Consider the following 20469-nt stretch of genomic DNA (forward strand, 5'->3'; position numbering starts at 1 on the left):
CGGTGCACTTTCAGATATAAATCTTTGCAGGATGTTTTCATTCCCTTAGAGCTATAGTCCACACTACATGAACAGTCATTTTCAAAAATCCATGATAGGGGCTCTTTAATAAAGATCCATTCTTACAGATCATTAACTAAAAAAAGTTGGTTTAGTGTTTAGTTACTCTTTAACCTGTTAAACTATTTCTCTGTTTAGGTGTACTTGTAAATATTTTTTACTAGCTTTTGTAATTGATTTATGAAATACCATTATATACATGCTAAACATTTGCCACTTATTTAGTATCTAATATATTAATAATTATAAATAATTAGAATAAATTAGAAAAGTTGCATTTGTACAGTAATAGACAAATATAATATAGTCTTCTAATAATCTAAATGATTGTTACCAAAATGCCATTTTTGGAATGTTTAATGTGATTATTTGGCAGTTGCTTTTTTTCTAAGCCTGGTTGCTGGTGTGGTTTATCTAGTCTGGTGCTGCAGGGCTGTGTGCTCTTCCTCCTCTCTCTCTCTCTTTCTCACTCCCTGTTTTTCGTTATCGTTCTCTTTTGGCTTGCAGTGCAGAGCGGGATAAATGTGATGTCACACTTATGAGCTAATTGATCTCACTCATCCACTCATCTGTCATTTAGTGAATGTTCTTTATCTGCCCTCAGACTATGAAAGAATGTAAAATTTATTAATGCGTAAGAATTGTGTCTTAATGCTGAAATCAGTCGACACACTTGTGTCTGCACACTTTAAGTGTTCGTGCTACCTTCAAATTTTAAGTTTAGTCAACTCAAATATCTAAGTTGTCACTTAGTACAACTTCACACACTATAAATAAACATAACTAGAATCTAACTGTCTAATTATCTAAGTTGATCTAACTGTCAGATCAACTGGGATAATTTATGTGGTTCAGATAACATAATAGTTTAAGTTTCTGATTATTAAATCAATCTCCTTCATATGTGATGAAATCTCCTTCATTGTAACTCAATTTTTCACTTTCAATGAACTTAAAGTTTTAAGGCAACCAGGTTACTTCATTTTTTAAGTTTTTTTTTACAGTGAATTTCAAATTTAAACATTTTAAGGCAGCAATAACACTTACTTTTTTAAGTTGAAACAAGCAGTTTTTACAGTATTTTGTAATATAATGCAAAGAAAATTAATTAATTTTTATGTGACTTGCATCTGAATAGGACACAGTTTGCAAAAATCACACCAAAAGTAAAATCAGAGATGCACAAAGAATTAACGTTCAATTTAATATACAACATATACTAAAATTCTCCAAGACATAGAAGGAAAGCTTGATACCTGATTTTGCAGTGGGAGGGACTTAGAGCAGATGTGTGTTTGAGTGACAGCTTGAGTTCTCTTTATACAATGGCTGCCTGTTTGCTGCTTCATGGCTAAACATCAAACCCAATGCTTCTTAACGTCAGGTGTAACACAACTCACATTTAAAGTAATTAATGCAGGCTAGGAGAATTTATGACCCTGATCTTATAGATTTTTTTTTTTTTTTGAGAAGATATATGCTGTGTCTGAAATCACCCACTACTCACTATATAGTGGACTATATAGTGAGTTTGCCTTTTTGTAGGGCTGTCCGAATGTATAGTGATGACAATTATACCCTATATAGTCCACTCAATGTATCCCAGAATGCATTTTGAAAAGTATTGTAGAACCGATGGTCACTAACCCAAGCCCTACATACCATCATGCATTGCGCTGATTGTAAAAAATACGTTATAATCATGTGTGGAGTAGTGCATTATAACAGAAACGACCAGAAATGACTTTTAGTTTTTACAATTTGGAGAAATAAGCTCAATATAATGTAATGTATTTATTACTCGGCACCAACTGACAGATGATGTAATCAATGGCGCAGAGAGACGATCGAGTAGTGTCTGAAAGTGGTGTTTCTATTATGCTGGTGAGCTCACTATATAGTGCTCTACTCCCTACCCCCTACATAGGGGGTAGGGAGTAGTGGTTTGAGTGGAGATTTCGGACGCAGCACTAGACTATTCCAAACATGTCGCTAAAAAAACCCTGCAATTGTTACATCGAGATTCTATTTCTGCATTTCTGCCTAATCTAATCTATAATAGTGTGTCAGTATAGTGCTATATGGATTCTATTCAGACAAAGAGTAAACAGAAATCATCTTCTATGGATAAATTGTTCATGAGTAATTATTTGTGCTTTCAGACCTGGGACTGGCCAGTCATGAAAAAATATTTTTAGTGCATGATTGATCGCATTTGCTCTGTGTGTGATGCAGCCATTATTCAAACCCGAGATAGATGTAGAGAGGGGGTAAAGCTTTTTGTTAATCTTTTGTCATGAAGGGAGGTTGGACCGGACATATTGGCACACAGCACTGCTTTGAGCAGAAAGTATTAGCTGAAGTGCCTTTCTTCAATATGCATTATGCAATCTCCTTGTATGAGCTGCTATATTCTTAGAAGGCCACATATTCATCTTAGTTTGGTATTTAGTCACCCGTCACCTGGGGCCATGTCTTCTCACGTTTTACCCAAGATACTTGCCTCGTAGCTCTCTTAGGTGTGTAGAAGCACAGAGTACTGTAAGCACTCTGTTGCCATAGCAGCATCGTTAGAGCTGAGAGATGTTATTGTGCCGAAGGTTACAGAGACATTACAAAGACAAACTATATGCTCGATAGAGTATATGTTTATTTAGCCACTTATATCCAGTGTTGCATTTCAAATTATATTAGCATAACTGTTCAGCTAGAGATATATGATATTTAGTGGTTGGATAGGTGGATATCACATGAAATGCTGACAGTGTCTCTTAAGTAAGAGCATCGTGGAAGGATATTTCCTGTGTGCAGCTCACAAGATTTGTGAATGCTGTTTTGTAACAGATGTCTATGTAAATTTTTACCGTCAAATGGATTTTACGAGAGTATAATTGAACTGGTAATGTAGGTTTTACTGTGGTCAGCGATGACGATCATTCTAGTTTGTTGATGACGGTAATGACAGTCACTGGCTTTTAGCAGAAATATGAGCTCATTGCTAATGTCCAGATGTACTCCAGTCAATATTTGCTTACATAAAGTGTATGCTAATTAGTATGAGAGTCGGACCATTGCATTCATCAATCATGATTTACTTTAGTTGTTTGCGGGGGCGGGGCAATTCTTCTAGACACCATTTAATTGGACTAAAATCAGTGTAGTCATCAAGATTTTAAGTATGTTTTCTTGGAAGAAAACTATGTTTGCTTTTGTAGATGTCACAATCTATTTAAAAGCCACAAAACTCAATATATATAAATATATAAATATAATTCAATATGACAGCAAATAAAGGCTATATATATATATATATATATATAGAGAGAGAGAGAGAGAGAGAGAGAAATTTAATATTAATGTAATTTATTTTATTGAATAGAAACAAATATAATTTAATATATACAGTATACTGTATATACTGTATATATAAAAAAAAACATTATGACGTTTGTCTCATGACATGCGAGACCCAATAAGTTTTGATGTAACTTAATGTTTGAGGTTCATGTCTTCATTTGATGTAGTTTAAATCCAAGGCTTGATGTAGAAAGACAATTTGAGTAAATTATGACAGAATTTTAATTTTTAAGACCAAAAACGAATTGGCATTTAGTTGCTTGAATGGACTAACACCATTATTTTGCTCAATGTACACTAACATAAGAAACCGGTGTCAAATAACAGCCCAGATCAATGCATGTATGCCTGTTAAATATTTCAGACATGGCTCTCAGGTTGCTGTCATTGGATGGTGGACGTGTAATGCTGTAGCTGAAGCCCGCAGTGTTACATTGCGCTTGATATGGCTGTCTCTTTGCTGCCGGATGCCTGCGCTATATCTCCTATTTTATTTCCGCTTGTCTCTTTTAGTGGGCTGTGACTGTCTGTTCTTTCTTGATCGTTTTTCCTCACATGTGAAATTTCTTGCTCTTTGAATTCAAATTTATTTCAAGCTACAAGTCTTTCTCTGTCTTCTTTTCTCTACCTTTCCTTCCTTCTGCTCATCCTTTTCTGTCTGCTTCTCTCTGAACTCTGTGTCTGTCGCCCCCCTCCCCCCTCCCCCCTCCACAACCCCCCCGCACCTCTCTCCCCCTTCCCCGACAGACATATCCGATTACAAGAACAATAACAATAGTGGCCAAGATGTCAATCAAAGAGGTGATCTCTCCACAGTGACCAATGCTATGACTGGGATGAGCCCCTCTCCATCTCTCTCCGCCCTGTCCAGCCGGGCTGGTTCCATCAGCAGCTTGCACGATCGCATCATGTTCAGCCCAGGGAGCGAGGAAGCCATTGAGAGACTCAAGGTGACTGCCATAAAGTATAAAAGCCTGACAATACTGAATTAAATCCTCCAAATATACTGTAAATATGACAAATATCTGCCCCCAGATATTAAGGGATCAACTCCAGATTAAAGGAACCACTTCATAATTAATTTTACGTATACAAACTGTGGTGTTGTTATTAACCGAAACTACAACTATCAAACTATTAAATTTAAATAAATCTTAAATTAAAGAAAATATAAATATTATATTTAAATTTAATAACTTACTCTACTATAATACTATACAAATGACTGTAAAATGCAACTAACACTGTAATATAATTGACAAAAAAGCTAAAAGAATAAATTAAAATGACAAATGCTTCAATTACTAAAACTAACTAAAATCAAATTTAAAATATAAAAAAGCTACACTTTTTATAACTGTACCTTTTAAAGAGGAACTATGTTTTTTTTTCAATGTGTAATGTTACTATTTGAGCATGAAAAAGGTAGCAAAGTTAAAAGTCACAAAATCGTAAATAATTCTTGCCAAAAGCGTACAAAAAAAATTGCCATGTCCAAGAGACGCTTTTTTTCCCCATCCAGATCTAGTAAGGTTATGGTGAAGAGCATGCGATTTCCGAGAAACATTCGAAGCAGTTGACCCATCATAATACACAAGTCCAGCCGTCCAATCAGAGCACATTGTCCTTTTCAGAAGAAGGGCTTTCATAGAAACAGGAACTAAACAGGGCATTGCATGGGCATTACTGACAAGGGAAGAAAATGTAAAATATGTGAAAAATGATGTTGTTTTTTTACATTCAAGCATGAAAACCTATTCTAATTGACCCCAAAATATAATAATATAATATAATAAAACTAAGGTAGTCTTTTTGTACTATGCAGGGAGTATTGAGGTTTTAAAGGTATACGGTACTATATAAGTAAATATTCCTTATATGATACTTTTAATACAACATTTTTTGCACCTCATTAATGAACTGTCTAAAGACGTACGTCTCACATTAATAAAAACTACTATTAACTTGGTGGCATATATTAATTTTAACTTGCATTTGTTTGCAATGCCAATTAGGAAACGGAGAAAATCATTGCTGAGCTCAATGAAACGTGGGAAGAGAAGCTTCGCCGTACAGAAGCCATCAGAATGGACAGGTTTGTTATATGAAGTCTTATGTGATGATATGCAATTTTACGTTAGTGCATAAGTTATGCTATATTCATAAACCTAAACCATAATTTTTTAAAAAACATCTAAATTGTTTTTCACAGAGAAGCACTGCTGGCTGAGATGGGTGTGGCCATGCGTGAGGATGGAGGAACTGTTGGAGTCTTTTCACCAAAGAAGGTAAAGTCATTATTAAGGCTGTAGGGAGAAACTGTATGCAGGTGGAGGTTGACCACGTGATAAGGCTAATATGTTGTGTTCAAATAACTAAATAAGCCTGTGAATGTCTTTACGTTCCCTTTCTGGAAGCCCTCGCAGAGAAAACCTCAGCCCGTGTTTATAGACACTGTTGGGCTGTTCTCTCCCAATGAGGTTGGTTGCCATGGATACTGTGTGGTTGCATCTCGATTCTCTCAGAATCTACCTCTGTGTGTTCTTTCCCCACCAGAGCTCTCCTAAATACGCATCTGTGATCTTTATTTAGGGATCTGTTGCTGAAATGAATGCCGATGTACTGCAATTCCTTCAAGTCTTTATAGTAAACTTTAAAGCAAACTGCTGGGTGAATGTGCAGATCTCCAGCATCATCCCCTATGATGCTTTTAAAGGCTTTCCTTTCTGGATTCTTACACTTTTGTGATATCTAAATCGAATCACATGCATTTTGATGGATATCAAAATTGAAATCTTATTTTCCTCTTTCCAATGTCGTATAAATACATTTTGAAAGTGCTCGCAAGGCAGTGCTACGTTGTACAGCACTTTGGCTGGGGTTTAAACCATTGATTCCAATCATTAAATAATGCGTAGACTCCATTTGAACTTTATTTTGTTGATAATTTCAGCCTTTTGTGCCTCTTTTTGCCCCTGTGATTCATACTTTGTTTTTTTAAATGTTTGAAAATGTCCCATTGACTTCAGCATATTCAGCATTAATGTAACAATCGACAATGAGACTATTTAAATATGTCTGCTGAATTGCGATTTGTCTTCTTTCTAATGCTTGGATACAAATTGTGTTTGCACTTTTCATATATTTAAAGTAACCATGAAATCAAAATGGACAATTTTTGTATTTTATGGAATATTGCAAAGGTTATTATAAATGATTTATCTGTGCACATCATTATTTGTGGGCAGGACAATATTGACTCCCCTCCAGCAACCTGTCACTCACATGAGATCGTAACAATTAGCAAATGATCCAACAATCCAATCAGATCCAATCAAATCTCGCCCTACATTTTGTCTCATTCGAGAAGCCATTTAAGCCATATGTCCCAATAGAGTGCCGAAGTTACGACGTCACTCTGTAGGCCAAAACGGGGAAGTGAGTTAGCATTTTAGCACTCCCGGTTCCCTCGCTCTAAAGCCTATGGGATTTTTGAATGGGTTTTTGCTAAATCGCCCGAAATAAGGTCTGTGGTGATTAAAACCTCTAAATATTTTCACGTTTTGATCTATGACATAGAACACACAGTTATAACCTGCTTGTGAATTTTTAAACTTTATTGTGTCTGCTTGTGTTTTTTAAAATCTTTATATAGGCTTCAAAATGTATACATTTTGGATTAACTTGTAAAGATTATCTTGATAGACAAAACGTGTAAGGGTCACAACTCTTTATTAAACACAGATCTTATTTTTTGCGATTTTCCAAAAGTCTATGGGGAAAATGCATTGCTTTTCGACCGAGGGAACTCATGCGCCGCTAGCTTCCGATTTGTCCTACAAAGTGATGCCATCACTACGGCACTCTATAGGGAAGTTCATGCCACATTTACACTGTAAATGATTTTAATTCTTGTACACATCTGACAGAAAACAATATTTTGATGTGGCATTTAGCTTTAACACAGAACCAAAGCCTAGAACCTAAACTTGCCCGAAACGTTAAAGGGATACTCCACTTTTTTTCCCTCAGAGTTAAACAGTTGAGTTTTACTGTTTTTGAATCCATTCAGCTGATTTTCTGATATTTAGAAGAATATCAGTAACCAGACAGTTTCTGGTCTCATTGACTTCCATAGTAGGAAAAAAATATACTATGGAAGTCAATGAGACCAGAAACTGTCTGGATGATATTCTTCTAAATATCAGAAAATCGCCTGAATACATTAGAAAACGGTAAAACCCAACTGTTTAATTCTGGAGGAGTGGTAAAATGAGCCTATTTCCAAAAAAAAGTGGAGTATCCCTTTAAGACTAGTCGTTTGCTGCCTTGCAAGCACTGGTATTTCTTTCTGAAAATGCAAAAATAGTTGAGTCTGTAAAGTTGATTTTAAGTATGTTTGGGCCACTCATTACAGACACCCCACCTGGTGAACCTGAATGAAGATCCTCTGATGTCTGAGTGTCTCCTATATTACATCAAAGATGGAATTACTCGGTTAGTTACAATCTAAGCTTCTCCTTTTCTCTATCGTGCATGTGAATCACACATAGTATAATTGGCACTATGGTATCTTGATGTGTTGCTTTGCTCAGGGTGGGGAGAGAAGATGCCAGCAGTAGACAGGACATTGTTTTGAGTGGTCACTTCATCAAAGAGGAACACTGCACTTTCACCAGCACCACTGGGCCAATGGGAGAAGGTTTGTTAATGATGCGGCTACTGTAAAAACACACATACCTGTTCATGTACAGTATATGCCAAAGTCCTTATGGTTGTTCTTCCTGTTGTTTACAGCTGTCATTCTCGAGCCGTGTGAGGGAGCAGAAACGTATGTAAATGGGAAGAGAGTAACAGAACCCACTGTTCTCAGATCAGGTTTGTTTTTACTTTTTTACCCTCACCTGCTAAAATACTGTTGTAAGCAAAATGGTTTGGTTCCTATTATTTATTTGTTTGTGCTGGTGTGTGTTTGTGTACAAATTTATTAAAGGTGGGACAAAATGTTGATAGGGCGATATATCGTTGTCTTTCTCCGTGCGATACGAGAATCGTTACTCTGGAGCCAAATATTGATATTTTAATTTATAAAATAAGGCGCTCTAAATAGACAGCCTGTTATCATCCCAATACATCATCTAACTGACGCTTTTGACCATATGTCAACATCCGACGTTTTAGGGCAGCCTTTAACGTCAGTTAGATGACGCTACCTAATCCTAACCCTACCCCAGACCTAAACCTACCCGCATCATCTAACTGACGCTAAAGGTAAAGCATCAGTTAGATGACGCCCTAGGATAGCGTCATCTAATTGACGTTAGAGGGTGTCCTAAAACGTCGGATGTTGACGTATGGTCAAAAACATCAGTTAGATGACGTCTTATGATAAGAATGTGTTGAAATAGATTTCCCGGCTTCCAGCGTCGCCACTTCATGACTCCTGGAGGTGGCACTCAACACATGAATTAGGGAAACATGAACAAGGGAAACATGAACATAAGTTAAAAAGCCTAACAAAAAGAGCTTTTAACTGGATGGTGGACAGCAGTGTGTGTAAAATAATACCATAATAATGCCCCAGAAAAGTCTGGACCCACTGTGGCTTTTATACTATTGGTGGGACAAACAAAATCGACAAAGAATACACAATATACAAGAACTGCCTGGTAAAAGTAAACTGCATTGGTAATACCAAGAACATGCAAACTAGCCACTTAAAGGGAAAGTTTACTTTGAAATTAAATTTTGGTATGTTTTAGCTTACCTCAAGGGCATCCAAGATGTAGGTGTCTTTGTTTCCACAGTATTTTCAATTTTGATATTTTTAGGTCGAACCGTTCGTGTCTATCAGTCAAATAATGGAGGTCTATCACCACCTCAAAGAGAAGTTCAAATGGGCTCTATGCACTGCGGTATTTCCGGTGAAGCATTAGGGATGCTCGATAACTTCCGCCGATCGTAGAGTCCAATGCAATACCGAGAATTTATATTGAATTTTATACTCCATGGTTATACTAAAGAAACGTTCGTCACAAAAACAGATAAAACAGACACCCCTCGTTGTGTTTATGCTTCTTTTTTAAAATTATATTAAATAAACATAACTATATATAAAATTACATCTAAACGTATGTACGTTTCATTTCAAAGACTGGAGGACAGTAAATTTTGAAGACTCTGCCATAATCCCGTTTTCCTCGGTTTTCCTCCGCTTTAATCTCCACAACCGGAAATGGACGAGCATCCTTGCGTCAAATGCGGAATTTATGCGTGCGTATAGCCCATTAAACATGATTTAATGACTCGAGCGGTTTTTAAAGAAACGAGCGGTTTGTGTGAGATAACGCCACGTCCAAGTGATCTGAGGGCGCGGGCGCTTTGTGGCTGTAATAACAATAGGGAAAAAACGATATAAATACTGTTCGTTTTCTCACACAAACCACTCGTAATTTCTTCATTTACTGACTCTTTTGTAGGAAACCGAATCATTTTGGGGAAGAGCCATGTGTTCCGCTTCAACCATCCAGAGCAGGCTCGTCAGGAACGTGAGCGCACCCCCTGCTCTGAGACCCCAATGGAGCCTGTAGACTGGGCTTTTGCTCAGAGAGAACTCCTGGACAAACAGGGCATTGATATGAAACAGGAAATGGATCAGAGGTAAAAGTAACATGGAGGAAATTCAAGAGCAAGTGTGAACAAATGTGACATTTATATTTTTTAGACTTGATGTCACTGATATATATATGAAGAGTTCAGATGCAAAAGCCTCTAAATGCCATTTGAAATTTTCTTCTTTAATTATGATTTTTATCAAACTTGTATATTTAAGTTCAGTAATTTCACTTAAATGGCAATGATACTTACCTATTAATTGTTATTTAAGTGTTCAGTAAGAAATTACTGAACTTAAATATACAAGTTTGATAAAAATCATCATTAAAGAAGAAAATTTCAAATGGCATTTAGAGGCTTTTGCATCTGAACTCTTTTATATATATATATATATATATATATATATATATATAATGACATGTCTTTCGATTGTATAGACTGCAGGAACTTGAGGATCAGTATCGCAAGGAGAGAGAAGAGGCCAACAATCTATTGGAGCAACAGAGATTAGTACGTGACATAAAGAGCTTATACCACTTGTTACCTTCCAAACTTACTGTAGTATGACCCTTTTTAGTGTTGATATTTCACTGTATGTCTTTTACAGGACTATGAGAGCAGGCTAGAAGCACTGCAGAAGCAGGTAAATCGTTGTTACCCTGATGTAGCAGAGGACGATGAAGAACCTGAGGAGGAAGGTGACTAGATTGTGATGGAAAAAAAGTTTTATTTTGTTATTTAAACAGCTTGAGCTAATCGTAATGACCCAAATTTAAAACACCTGGGCATCTTGTATTCAATCTCTTTTACCCATAGTGCAATGGACTGAGAGGGAGACAGAACTGGCGTTGTGGGCTTTCCGTAAATGGAGATGTTATCAGTTCACATCTCTAAGAGACATGCTTTGGGGCAATGCCATCTTCCTCAAGGAGGCCAATGCCATTAGCGTGGAGCTAAAGAAGAAGGTGAAAGCTTTGGAAATATAGTACCAGAAAGAACTGCATTCACTCTGCTAAACCTATAAGATATGACAACATCATAACTGATTGAGCCTTGTGTCGCTTACAGGTTCAGTTTCAGTTTGTTTTATTGACGGACACACTCTACTCTCCACTTCCGCCTGACCTGTTACCACCTGAGGCTGCTAAAGACAGGGAGAAGAGTCCGTTCCCTCGCACCATTGTGGCCGTAGAAGTCCAAGATCAGAAAAATGGAGCCACACATTATTGGACCCTGGAGAAGCTTAGGTAATTTTTGCATATTGCTTTTTCATATAATACAACTGAAATGCCCCTTCAAAGCAGACTTTTCACACTCTCACTTTTTTTTTTTTAAATTGTGTACTGTCAGAATCCAACAGTGGTCATTTCCACAACATCCCAATGTCTATTTTATATATAAATTAAAAAAAATAAATATATATAGTGTATATATATGTATTTTTTAAACCTTTTAAACTTTTTTTGGAATAAAAAGGCAGACTTGTTTGTTTTAATGCAGCTAATTTTATAGCTAGCATTTTGTGTGTGTCTCATATCAGTGTGCTCTTTACTGACACTTTTGACTTATTGGTAACCACTATATTTAAATACAATTTTATTAGGAATACTATTATTTTTCATGATGTAAATGATGATGCAACAGCCCAGGGACTGTAATTATACACTTTTATGAAAAATATTCAACAAAAATTAATGAAATGGTTTAGTTTGTTTTGTTTACATTTTAATAGTTTTACAATTTTAATATAATTTAATATTTTATTCATGGAGTCTCATATTTTAGGATTAAAAGGATAGGATAAGGGTAAAACAATACAATGTATATATACATAAAAAATGTTTGAAAAGTAAAATAAATGAAGGCATGTTGTTTCAGGACAACAAAAACAAAATCTGTTACTTGCAATAAAAGGCAAGTGCTGAAACATAAAGCTGAGACACATTGGGTTTCACAGTGTATCCAGAATTTAGATTTTAAATAATGTATAATGCCGCCCCCTGCAGGCAGAGGTTGGATCTGATGAGGGAGATGTATGATCGTGCTGCTGAGGTACCCAGCAATGCTCTTGAAGACTGTGACAGTGTGCTGACTGGAGGTGACCCCTTCTACGACCGGTTTCCCTGGTTCCGTCTGGTTGGAAGGTGAGTTTTAGGGTTACTTCAGAGCATGGCTAGACAGACCTGGCCAGTGGTGTTCAGAATGCCACATCAGATAAAGGCCACATTATCAACATTAAAACTCATCAAACTACACTAGTGTTTGAATGGCCCATTGAAAGTGAATTCATTTCTGTTAAGGAGAACAGAATCAGCAATTTTCAATAAGTTTTTGTTCTTGTAATAGTAGAGTAGCCTACTATATTGCAGGGCAAAACAACTGCTGGAAAGAGAAAATGTAATAAAAACGGAGTTTAAAAGCTGATATCTACAGGATATATGTTATATTGCTTATTCCTCTGAGGAATTATTGCCCACACACTTTTCAAGAGTGCAAGATTTTTGATGCTGCTTTATTCAGAAGAGCATGAAATCGATTTTCCTTGCACTTCGAAATTAGGTCACTAGCTTCCTTTTGCCCTGTCTACTTCTGTATGACTTACTCTTAATCTTGCCTTTACTGTATCTTAAAAGATCACACTGAAATCAAAATTATGTCAATATTTACTCACTCTCATTTTAAACTAAACCCACCATACCTTCTTTCTTCTGTGGAACATTTTTAAAAATGTACTGGTAGCTTTAATAAGTAACAACAACTGTATTGGTTGAGGTTTTTGCTACTGTACTGTATGAATTCAGAAGACATGGAATAGTGAATGGACTGCTTTTACTTTCACTTTCATGGTATTTTTTGTCATTGTAGGGCTTGACAGTCACCCATCTTGTTTCATCTTCATTGTATTGAACATGAAATTTTTCCAAAAATTTGGCTGATATTTATAAAAAGGTATTTTTCAAAAGTACAACTTTTGGTGTTTCAAAAAAAAGAGAACAGGTTTAGAACTACATGATGATGTGTTATGACAGAATTACATTTTTTTTTTTTGAGTGAACTATGTCTATAAAATGTACATTATCATTTAAATATTTGGGGTCTATATATAATTATTATTATTTTTTTAAATAAGTCTCATGCTTACCAAGGCGATAATAAAAAACAGTAAATATCCTCACAAGATGTTTTCTATTCTAAAATATAACTTATTTCTGTGATTTCAAAGCTGATTTTTTCAGCATCATTACTCCAGTCTTCAGTGTCACATGATACTTCAGAAATCATTCTAAAAACAGTTGTGCTGCTTATTATTTTTGTAGAAATGTATACATTTTTTCAGGATTCTTTAATACATATAAAGTTCATAAGAACTGTATTTGAAATATAAATCTTTTGTAACATTATCTCTATCCTTACGTGTCTTTACTATCACTTCTGATCAATTTGCTGACCCCAAACGTTTGAAAAGTATTGTAATATTGGACATTGTTAACAGAGTCCTGTTACAGAGGCTGCTGTTCACATGATTTTTGTTCACATGAAGTTTTTTTTTAATATCTTTTACTGTATGTCCATTACCCTGCAACTAAGTAAAGTTGGCGCATTTACTTACCTACTTGCGAGCAGAAACAATTAAATAGACAGATGGCCCCTCACACTAACTGGGCTCCCGTGTCTTTGGCTACACCAGAAACCCCCTTTTCTCCACATGCCTTAGTGAGCAAGCGAGCGACTCTAACTCCTCCCCCACCCCCTCTGAGCCCACATCAACCTCTGAACTCACTGAGCTGGTCCAGTCATGGTCGGACAAGAAGGTGGGGACAGATTTGGATGACTTGGACGATGATTTCTACTTGGATGACCCATACTGGGATTTAAAGGAGGAGGAGGAGGGGGAGGATGATGATGATGATGATGATGATGATGAGGGAGAGCTCTGCAGAAGCTCCAGCAAGGCTGAGGACCCGTTTTATGATCGCTCACCATTGTTCAGTGTATTGGGAAGGTTGGTGAGGTTTCAGGAGAATGCTGGGAAAGGAAACTAGCTCTTTCACACTGAGACTGGGTTTTACAACACTGACTTTTTAAACATTACATGTGCACAACACATGCACACACACACTCACATATTTAGGCCTATACACATAAATATGAGAGATTTTTGTTGACATATGACTACACTCACATTTATAGACAAACAAATACCTGCAAAAAAGGCCAGACATATGCAAATAGGATAATAGTGGATAGACACAATGAGATTATTTTCAGTTTCTGTTGGTGTCATACACTGTAGTTTAATGTATAATGGCTGGGAGTCTGTGTGCACACTCTTCTTAGTGGGCTTGGAAATGAGAAATATAAATGTAGGCACAAATAAGACTGTTGTTGACATAAAGTGCAAGTATTTAGCTGGAATAAATTGACATGGGAGAATGGTTGAGTTTTATCTTCTATTTTCTATTGAGATCTCTGTCTGTTGATTGCTGATTTTGGTGTTTGGGTCAATGACGTGATAAATGTTAGGGTGGACAAATGGTCTGATATATATATATATATATATATATATTTGAAAAGAAAATCGAATAATAAAAATATGCAAAGTTTAGTACAATATATTTTATTTTTTTAAACAGTGATTCTGTTCCAACAAATTAAAGTCATGTGGTGCGATACAGAAATAAAATGATATAATAAAAAGGCTCCTGCAGACCCTCATGACAAAAGTCAAACAGTCTCCTAAAATATAAGATAATTGGACTTATTTATAATGGTAAATTTAGTTAAGGTTATAAAATGTCATGTGATGCATCTCCCCAACAACATTTATTAGTTTATAATTCATTTATAATATCGTGAGCTTAGAATTATAAGGTTCTATCTCCATTTAGGGTAGTTCTGAGATATTGAGCATCAAAGTTTTTACATCCCACCTGGCAAAACTGTAATGTAGTAAAATTTTCTATTATAGCTTTATCTATTAATCTTTTTTTTACAAAAATAACACCACACAGGCATTAATAAACACCTAATGGATCAGATTATGTCAAAAACTCAATTTCGACCAAAAGTGGAGATAGAACCTTATAATTCTAAGCTCACGATATACTGTTTGTCCAAAATTAATTTTTACCTCAAAAATATATCATGAATTTGATGGTTACACCACATGACATTTTTAAAAAAACGTATGAAAACAGTAATTACATAACTGAGAACATGGTTTACACCAGATTTTATTTATTTGAAAAAAATGTTTAAAGATTTTTCCCTGTCCTTATCTTGGCCACTCTTATTTGTCAGTGGTTATGTTTCCATCCAAACATAAAAATTTGACTTATGCACAAAATTGGAATATCCCATAAAACTTTAGCAAATAAAGCCTCTCTTTGTTCAAGAGAACAAAATTGTTACTTTCTGGGGAAATTGGCACAACAATTGCTGCAAAACTACTAGTCCAGGTTTCCAGTCACATCCTCTGTTGAGAAAAAAAAAAAATCAATTTAATTTATTTGGTAAATTCGTTTCCATAGTATAGTTAATGCTTTGCCTTATCGGACAAAAAGTGCATACATTTTTTATGTGCACTTTTAGAATGTATGCGCATCTTGGCTTTTCCATCCAGCATTTGCGATATCCCAAAACTCACATAAAAATAGGTGGATGGAAACATAGCTAATGAGACTTGAGGAGACATTTTACAAGGGTCAATTGATCAAGAGAAAAACCAGGAGACTTACAGTAAGCAAGTCTCCGCTTGATATCCATCTCACTACTATAAGAACATTAAAGAGATCTCTTCCTATTTGTCTTCCCCTGTGGGAAGGATTCCTGGACTTTAGTCAGCAGCATGTCTGGACTTTACCCTGTCTTCTCCCATTATCATACATTTGACTTTCATCTGATCGCTGCAGACACACACCTTGAGCTTCTGGGTTTCAATTTGGACCAAACCATTGTGATAATTGAATTCCGAATTGGCCGGCTGTCAGCAGCTCCATCCAGCACAGCTTTGGCCCTCGTGTCCCGTCAAGGTCTGTGTCCCAGCTTTACATGCACCGCATCACTTCTTCAAAGGGCTCCGTCAGCTTTGAAGTGCTATCTCCAAGCAGTCATATTAGCTGTTTGTTTTGTGTACCGCAGAAACAAACAAGACCAGATTTTTGTAACATGGCATGAATGTCTGATGAATGCGAAAAAGCTATTAATGTAATGACTTACTAATTGGTTCCCGTAATACAGCAGTTTGGTTATGCGGAGGGTTCACATATCTCAAGATGAAAGAGCTGGTTTCTAGCACAGCTGTCTCTCTTCTGGGCATGTGAGATCATATGCCGTATTTCGACCTTTTTTTGTGAGATTTTTACATGGAAACCTTTGATGAAACGGCTCACTCTTTTAAGTTGCGCTTGTGCAATGCACTGCACATCTGTTACAGTGTGGCCGCTTTTGTTTTTTGGTGTCTTTATTTTTATTTTGGTGTTTGCTAATGGTATTGTCTGTTCACGCTCGCAGTGTCCAGTACTGTCACATTTTATGTCACCGCTCCCACCTTTTTTTTTGTCATAAGCATGCTTTTTTTTGTACCTCACCAAAACCCCCTTTTTTTGTTCAGCACTACCGTTGGAAGATGGGCGATGTAGTCCTTGATATCAGATGGATGGAAAACTGTTAATTGAGACAATCAATTACTGTATATGAAATGTCAATCTCAAGGTTTTGGAACATATAAACAGTCGTATTTCTTGTTCTGATCATGGATGTATTGCTTATCCAAATACCCCACTGAGTCACTCCATGTAACATTTACTCATGCACAGACTATATAAAAGGACGAACACACTGTGTTTAAGTAAAAATGTTTTACATTTTTAATTACAACTATTATAATAATGATAATAATATCAGTTTAATAGCAATTAACAATAATTTGTTCCAAAACGTCTTGTGTGATTCTCATATGTACTTATTTGATTAGTGGACCTACAGTAGAAATAGTGTGGAATCTTAAGTATTTATTTTTCATTTCTATTTCTCTTATTACTACCATTCAAATGTTTGGGGTTGGTAAGATATTTGAATGTTTTTGAAAGATTTCTTTTATGCTCACCAAGGCTGCATTTATTTGATCAGAATTTTCAGCAGCATTACTCAAGTCTTCATGATCCTTCAGAAATTATTAAAAAAATGTTGATTTTCTGCTCAAGAAATATTTGTCAAAGTTGAAAACCGTTCTGCTGCTAAATACTTTTGTGGATATTTTTCCCCCCCAGGATTCTTTGATAAATAAAAAGTTTAAAGAAACAGCCTTTCCTGCTGAATAAAAGTATTATTATTAATAAAAGTATTATTATTATTTAAATCTCTCGTACTCCAAACTTTTTGAACGGTATAGTTTTAAAATGAAAAAAAAATAAATAAATAAAATAAAATAAAATAAAAATCAGGGTTTATCTTCACTTCAGTCCCATGGTCCTTAAACTCGCCCAACATTTACACCTATATATAAACAGATGAAAATACTCTACACCTCCCTGTTTTATATCATGTATCCTCTAAGAAATAATCCTGTCCAGGGCCACAGCAGTGCCTGCTTTTGTGTAAATGTTGATCAATGTTTTGTCTGTCCTGTTTGCTGTACAGTTGATACCTTGGACATTTTCTTACTTTCTTCTTCCCTCTCTCCTTTAGGGCTTTTGTGTATTTGAGTAATCTGCTCTATCCTGTGCCCCTGGTACATCGGGTTGCCATTGTCAATGAGAAGGGAGAGGTCAAAGGTTTCCTCAGAGTAGCTGTACAAGCAATATCAGGTAAGATTAGGACTGTAAGTGTCTTGCAGAACCCACTGGTGAGTAGAGGGGCACATATTTCCATATATCATTTCTTTGTCTAGATAAAGACATTTATGGATGCTAATAATACGGATTCACCAATATTAAATTCTGTCTCATCCCGAGACGACGTATAATAATAAAGATGCAAGATAGTATTTAAGTATTTAAGACATATAGCATTTAAAATAAGACATATTTTATGTATATTATCAGGTATAGTTGATAACAAATAGATAGTCGGTATTAAAATTCTAATTATATATATATATATATATATATATATATATATATATATATTAGGCATCACAACATACAAAATGAAAATAGCTGTACTTTGAGATTTGCTAAAGATTATATTTTAAATATTAACTTATAGTGAATTAGATGATGGCAAAGGTAAACTAAACATTAAAATATAGAAAATGAGCATGCACAATTTAATATACACACTGTAAAAAAATTGTTGTAAAAAATAAGTAACCTGGTTGCCTTAAAATTTTAAGTTAATTGAAATGGAAAAATTTAGTTAATACAATGAAGGAGATTCATTTAATCACCAGAAACTCAAAATGTTATGTTATCTGAACTACATAAATTATCTAAGTTGATTTGACAAAAGAAAAAAATGTTGTTATTACAAATCATGAAAATATTTTTTTTACTGTGCAATAAATTAAAAAGTTCTCAAATATTGGTAGATGTCCGATACGTACCGATATATATTGCGAATCCTTAGTTTAAGGAAACAGGAAAAAGTTTTGGGGCTTAGAGGGTGTATTTAGACCTGAGGGATTGTATATATAAAGGGCAAGCTGTGTGTGACTTCTTGAGGAAGTGATGTGAAGGTGCTCTGGTTTTTCCTCCAGCTGATGAAGAGGCACCAGACTATGGCTCTGGTGTCCGACAGTCAGGCACTGCCAAGATTTCTTTTGAGGACCAACAGTTTGAGAAGGTATTGACATTAAAACATTATTAATGGCTGGAAATACTCCTTGTACATGGGAGCTTGATAATTTAATTTAATTTAATTCTTTTTTTTACAAATGTACATTTGTACAAACTTATATTTTTACAAAAAGCTGGAAAATTTATTGTAATGCCCTGGAAAATCACGTAAATTAATACTCGTAATATTAATACTCAAAAGCATGAGAACCATGACATGTACTAATATTCATATTCATAAGTGTTTCTCTTTCCTGTTGAGCAGTTCCAGTCAGAGTCCTGTACTTCTGGTCTTTCCTGTGCTGGCGTTTCTCAGGAAGAACTCAGAATTGTGGAGGGTGAGGGCCAGAATGCAGAGATGGGACTCTCAGCGGATGAAGTCAACAATAATACCTGTTCAGGTAAGAAATATGGAACATACTGTACATGCCATCTTCAAAGAAATGTTTTGGTCATCATACTCAAAATATGCTATTAAAGGGTATAGAGAAACATGTAGTCTACGTTCAAAGGATTGGGATTGGTTTAATTTTTTTTAATGTATTTGAGTTTTTAATGCTCACAAAGTCTGCATTTATTTGATCAAAAATACAGTTAAAACATTAATTGTAAATAAGTATTAAAAGATAAAATAACAGTTTTCTTTTTTTAATATATTTAATGTGCTCAAGAAACATTTCGTATCACAGGTTAAAACAGTTATGCTGCTTATTTTTGTGAAAACCATTATTGTAAGAACAACATTTATTTTGAACAGATCTTTTGTAAATGTCTAAACTGCCACATTTGATCAATTCAATGCATACTTGCTTAATAAAAGTATTAATTTAGCTGACCCCAAATGTTTAAATACTGTAAGTAATATGTCCACTTCCCATATAGTTTTCATATTATTTTAAATTGACATATTTTCTTTCATGTGCTCTTCAGTTAACCCAGAAGAGTTGGACAGCCCTGTAAAAACAGGTTTCGATGGCTTACTGGACGGGGCTCTGGATCACTTGAGGATTGGAGAAGTCTTCACATTCAGAGTTACTGTGCTGCAGGCATCAAGCATATCCGCAGAGTACGCAGACATATTCTGCCAGTTCAAGTGAGTGCCTCAGTCCTGTTGTGAAGTCTGTTTCCACTAGTGGACATTTGTCATTGTTCTAAATCTAATATACTTGCATTAAACTCCTCGTTTGTAGTTTTATTCACAGGCACGATGAAGCGTTTTCCACAGAGCCGTTGAAGAACACTGGACGTGGTCCACCACTTGGCTTCTATCATGTGCAGAATGTAAGCTTTGCACTATAACTCAGAGCACCACGTCACACTGTTTTTATTAAGCTGAGGGTAAAACACTCGTTTCTTCGATTTTCCAGATTGCCGTGGAAGTGACCAAGTCCTTTATAGAGTACATAAAGACTCAGCCGATTGTGTTTGAAGTTTTTGGACATTACCAGAAGCAGCCTTTCCCTGCGCTCTGCAAGGATCTCATTAGGTAGATCCTGGCAATATTTATTATTTCCAAATCAGATTAATATATGCTACAAATATCTGAATTCATCCATCAAAGTTATACTGAAATGACAGCAAGATCTCTTTTTTCAGTCCATTGCGCCCATGCAGACGGCAGTTCCCGAGAGTCATGCCTCTTTCCAAACCAGGTGAGAGC

General features: G+C 35.6%; 1 protein-coding gene across 20 annotated transcripts in view; it reads left to right on the top strand.

Moving 5' to 3' along the window:
• Positions 1 to 20469, top strand: part of kif1aa (kinesin family member 1Aa) — a 75292-nt gene that overhangs the window by 30105 nt on the left and 24718 nt on the right. For 5 of the 20 annotated variants that reach the window (XM_039691487.2, XM_039691489.2, XM_039691490.2 and 2 more), the window contains 20 exons: positions 4165 to 4367; positions 5433 to 5512; positions 5630 to 5705; positions 7835 to 7914; positions 8013 to 8119; positions 8215 to 8295; positions 9897 to 10077; positions 10470 to 10542; positions 10640 to 10730; positions 10849 to 10997; positions 11101 to 11279; positions 12039 to 12176; positions 13721 to 14035; positions 17722 to 17840; positions 18710 to 18816; positions 19075 to 19210; positions 19740 to 19902; positions 20000 to 20090; positions 20177 to 20295; positions 20406 to 20461. In XM_039691487.2, coding sequence (XP_039547421.2) covers positions 4165 to 4367; positions 5433 to 5512; positions 5630 to 5705; positions 7835 to 7914; positions 8013 to 8119; positions 8215 to 8295; positions 9897 to 10077; positions 10470 to 10542; positions 10640 to 10730; positions 10849 to 10997; positions 11101 to 11279; positions 12039 to 12176; positions 13721 to 14035; positions 17722 to 17840; positions 18710 to 18816; positions 19075 to 19210; positions 19740 to 19902; positions 20000 to 20090; positions 20177 to 20295; positions 20406 to 20461 — 2544 coding nt within the window. The remainder of the gene's footprint in view (positions 1 to 4164; positions 4368 to 5432; positions 5513 to 5629; positions 5706 to 7834; positions 7915 to 8012; positions 8120 to 8214; positions 8296 to 9896; positions 10078 to 10469; positions 10543 to 10639; positions 10731 to 10848; positions 10998 to 11100; positions 11280 to 12038; positions 12177 to 13720; positions 14036 to 17721; positions 17841 to 18709; positions 18817 to 19074; positions 19211 to 19739; positions 19903 to 19999; positions 20091 to 20176; positions 20296 to 20405; positions 20462 to 20469) is intronic. The other 15 variants (XM_039691488.2, XM_039691492.2, XM_039691494.2 and 12 more) reach the window with 6 other exon arrangements.

Source organism: Pimephales promelas, chromosome 8, assembly GCF_988280905.1.
Source record: "Pimephales promelas chromosome 8, fPimPro1.hap1.1, whole genome shotgun sequence".
In the NCBI taxonomy this organism is placed as follows: Eukaryota; Metazoa; Chordata; class Actinopteri; order Cypriniformes; family Leuciscidae; genus Pimephales; species Pimephales promelas.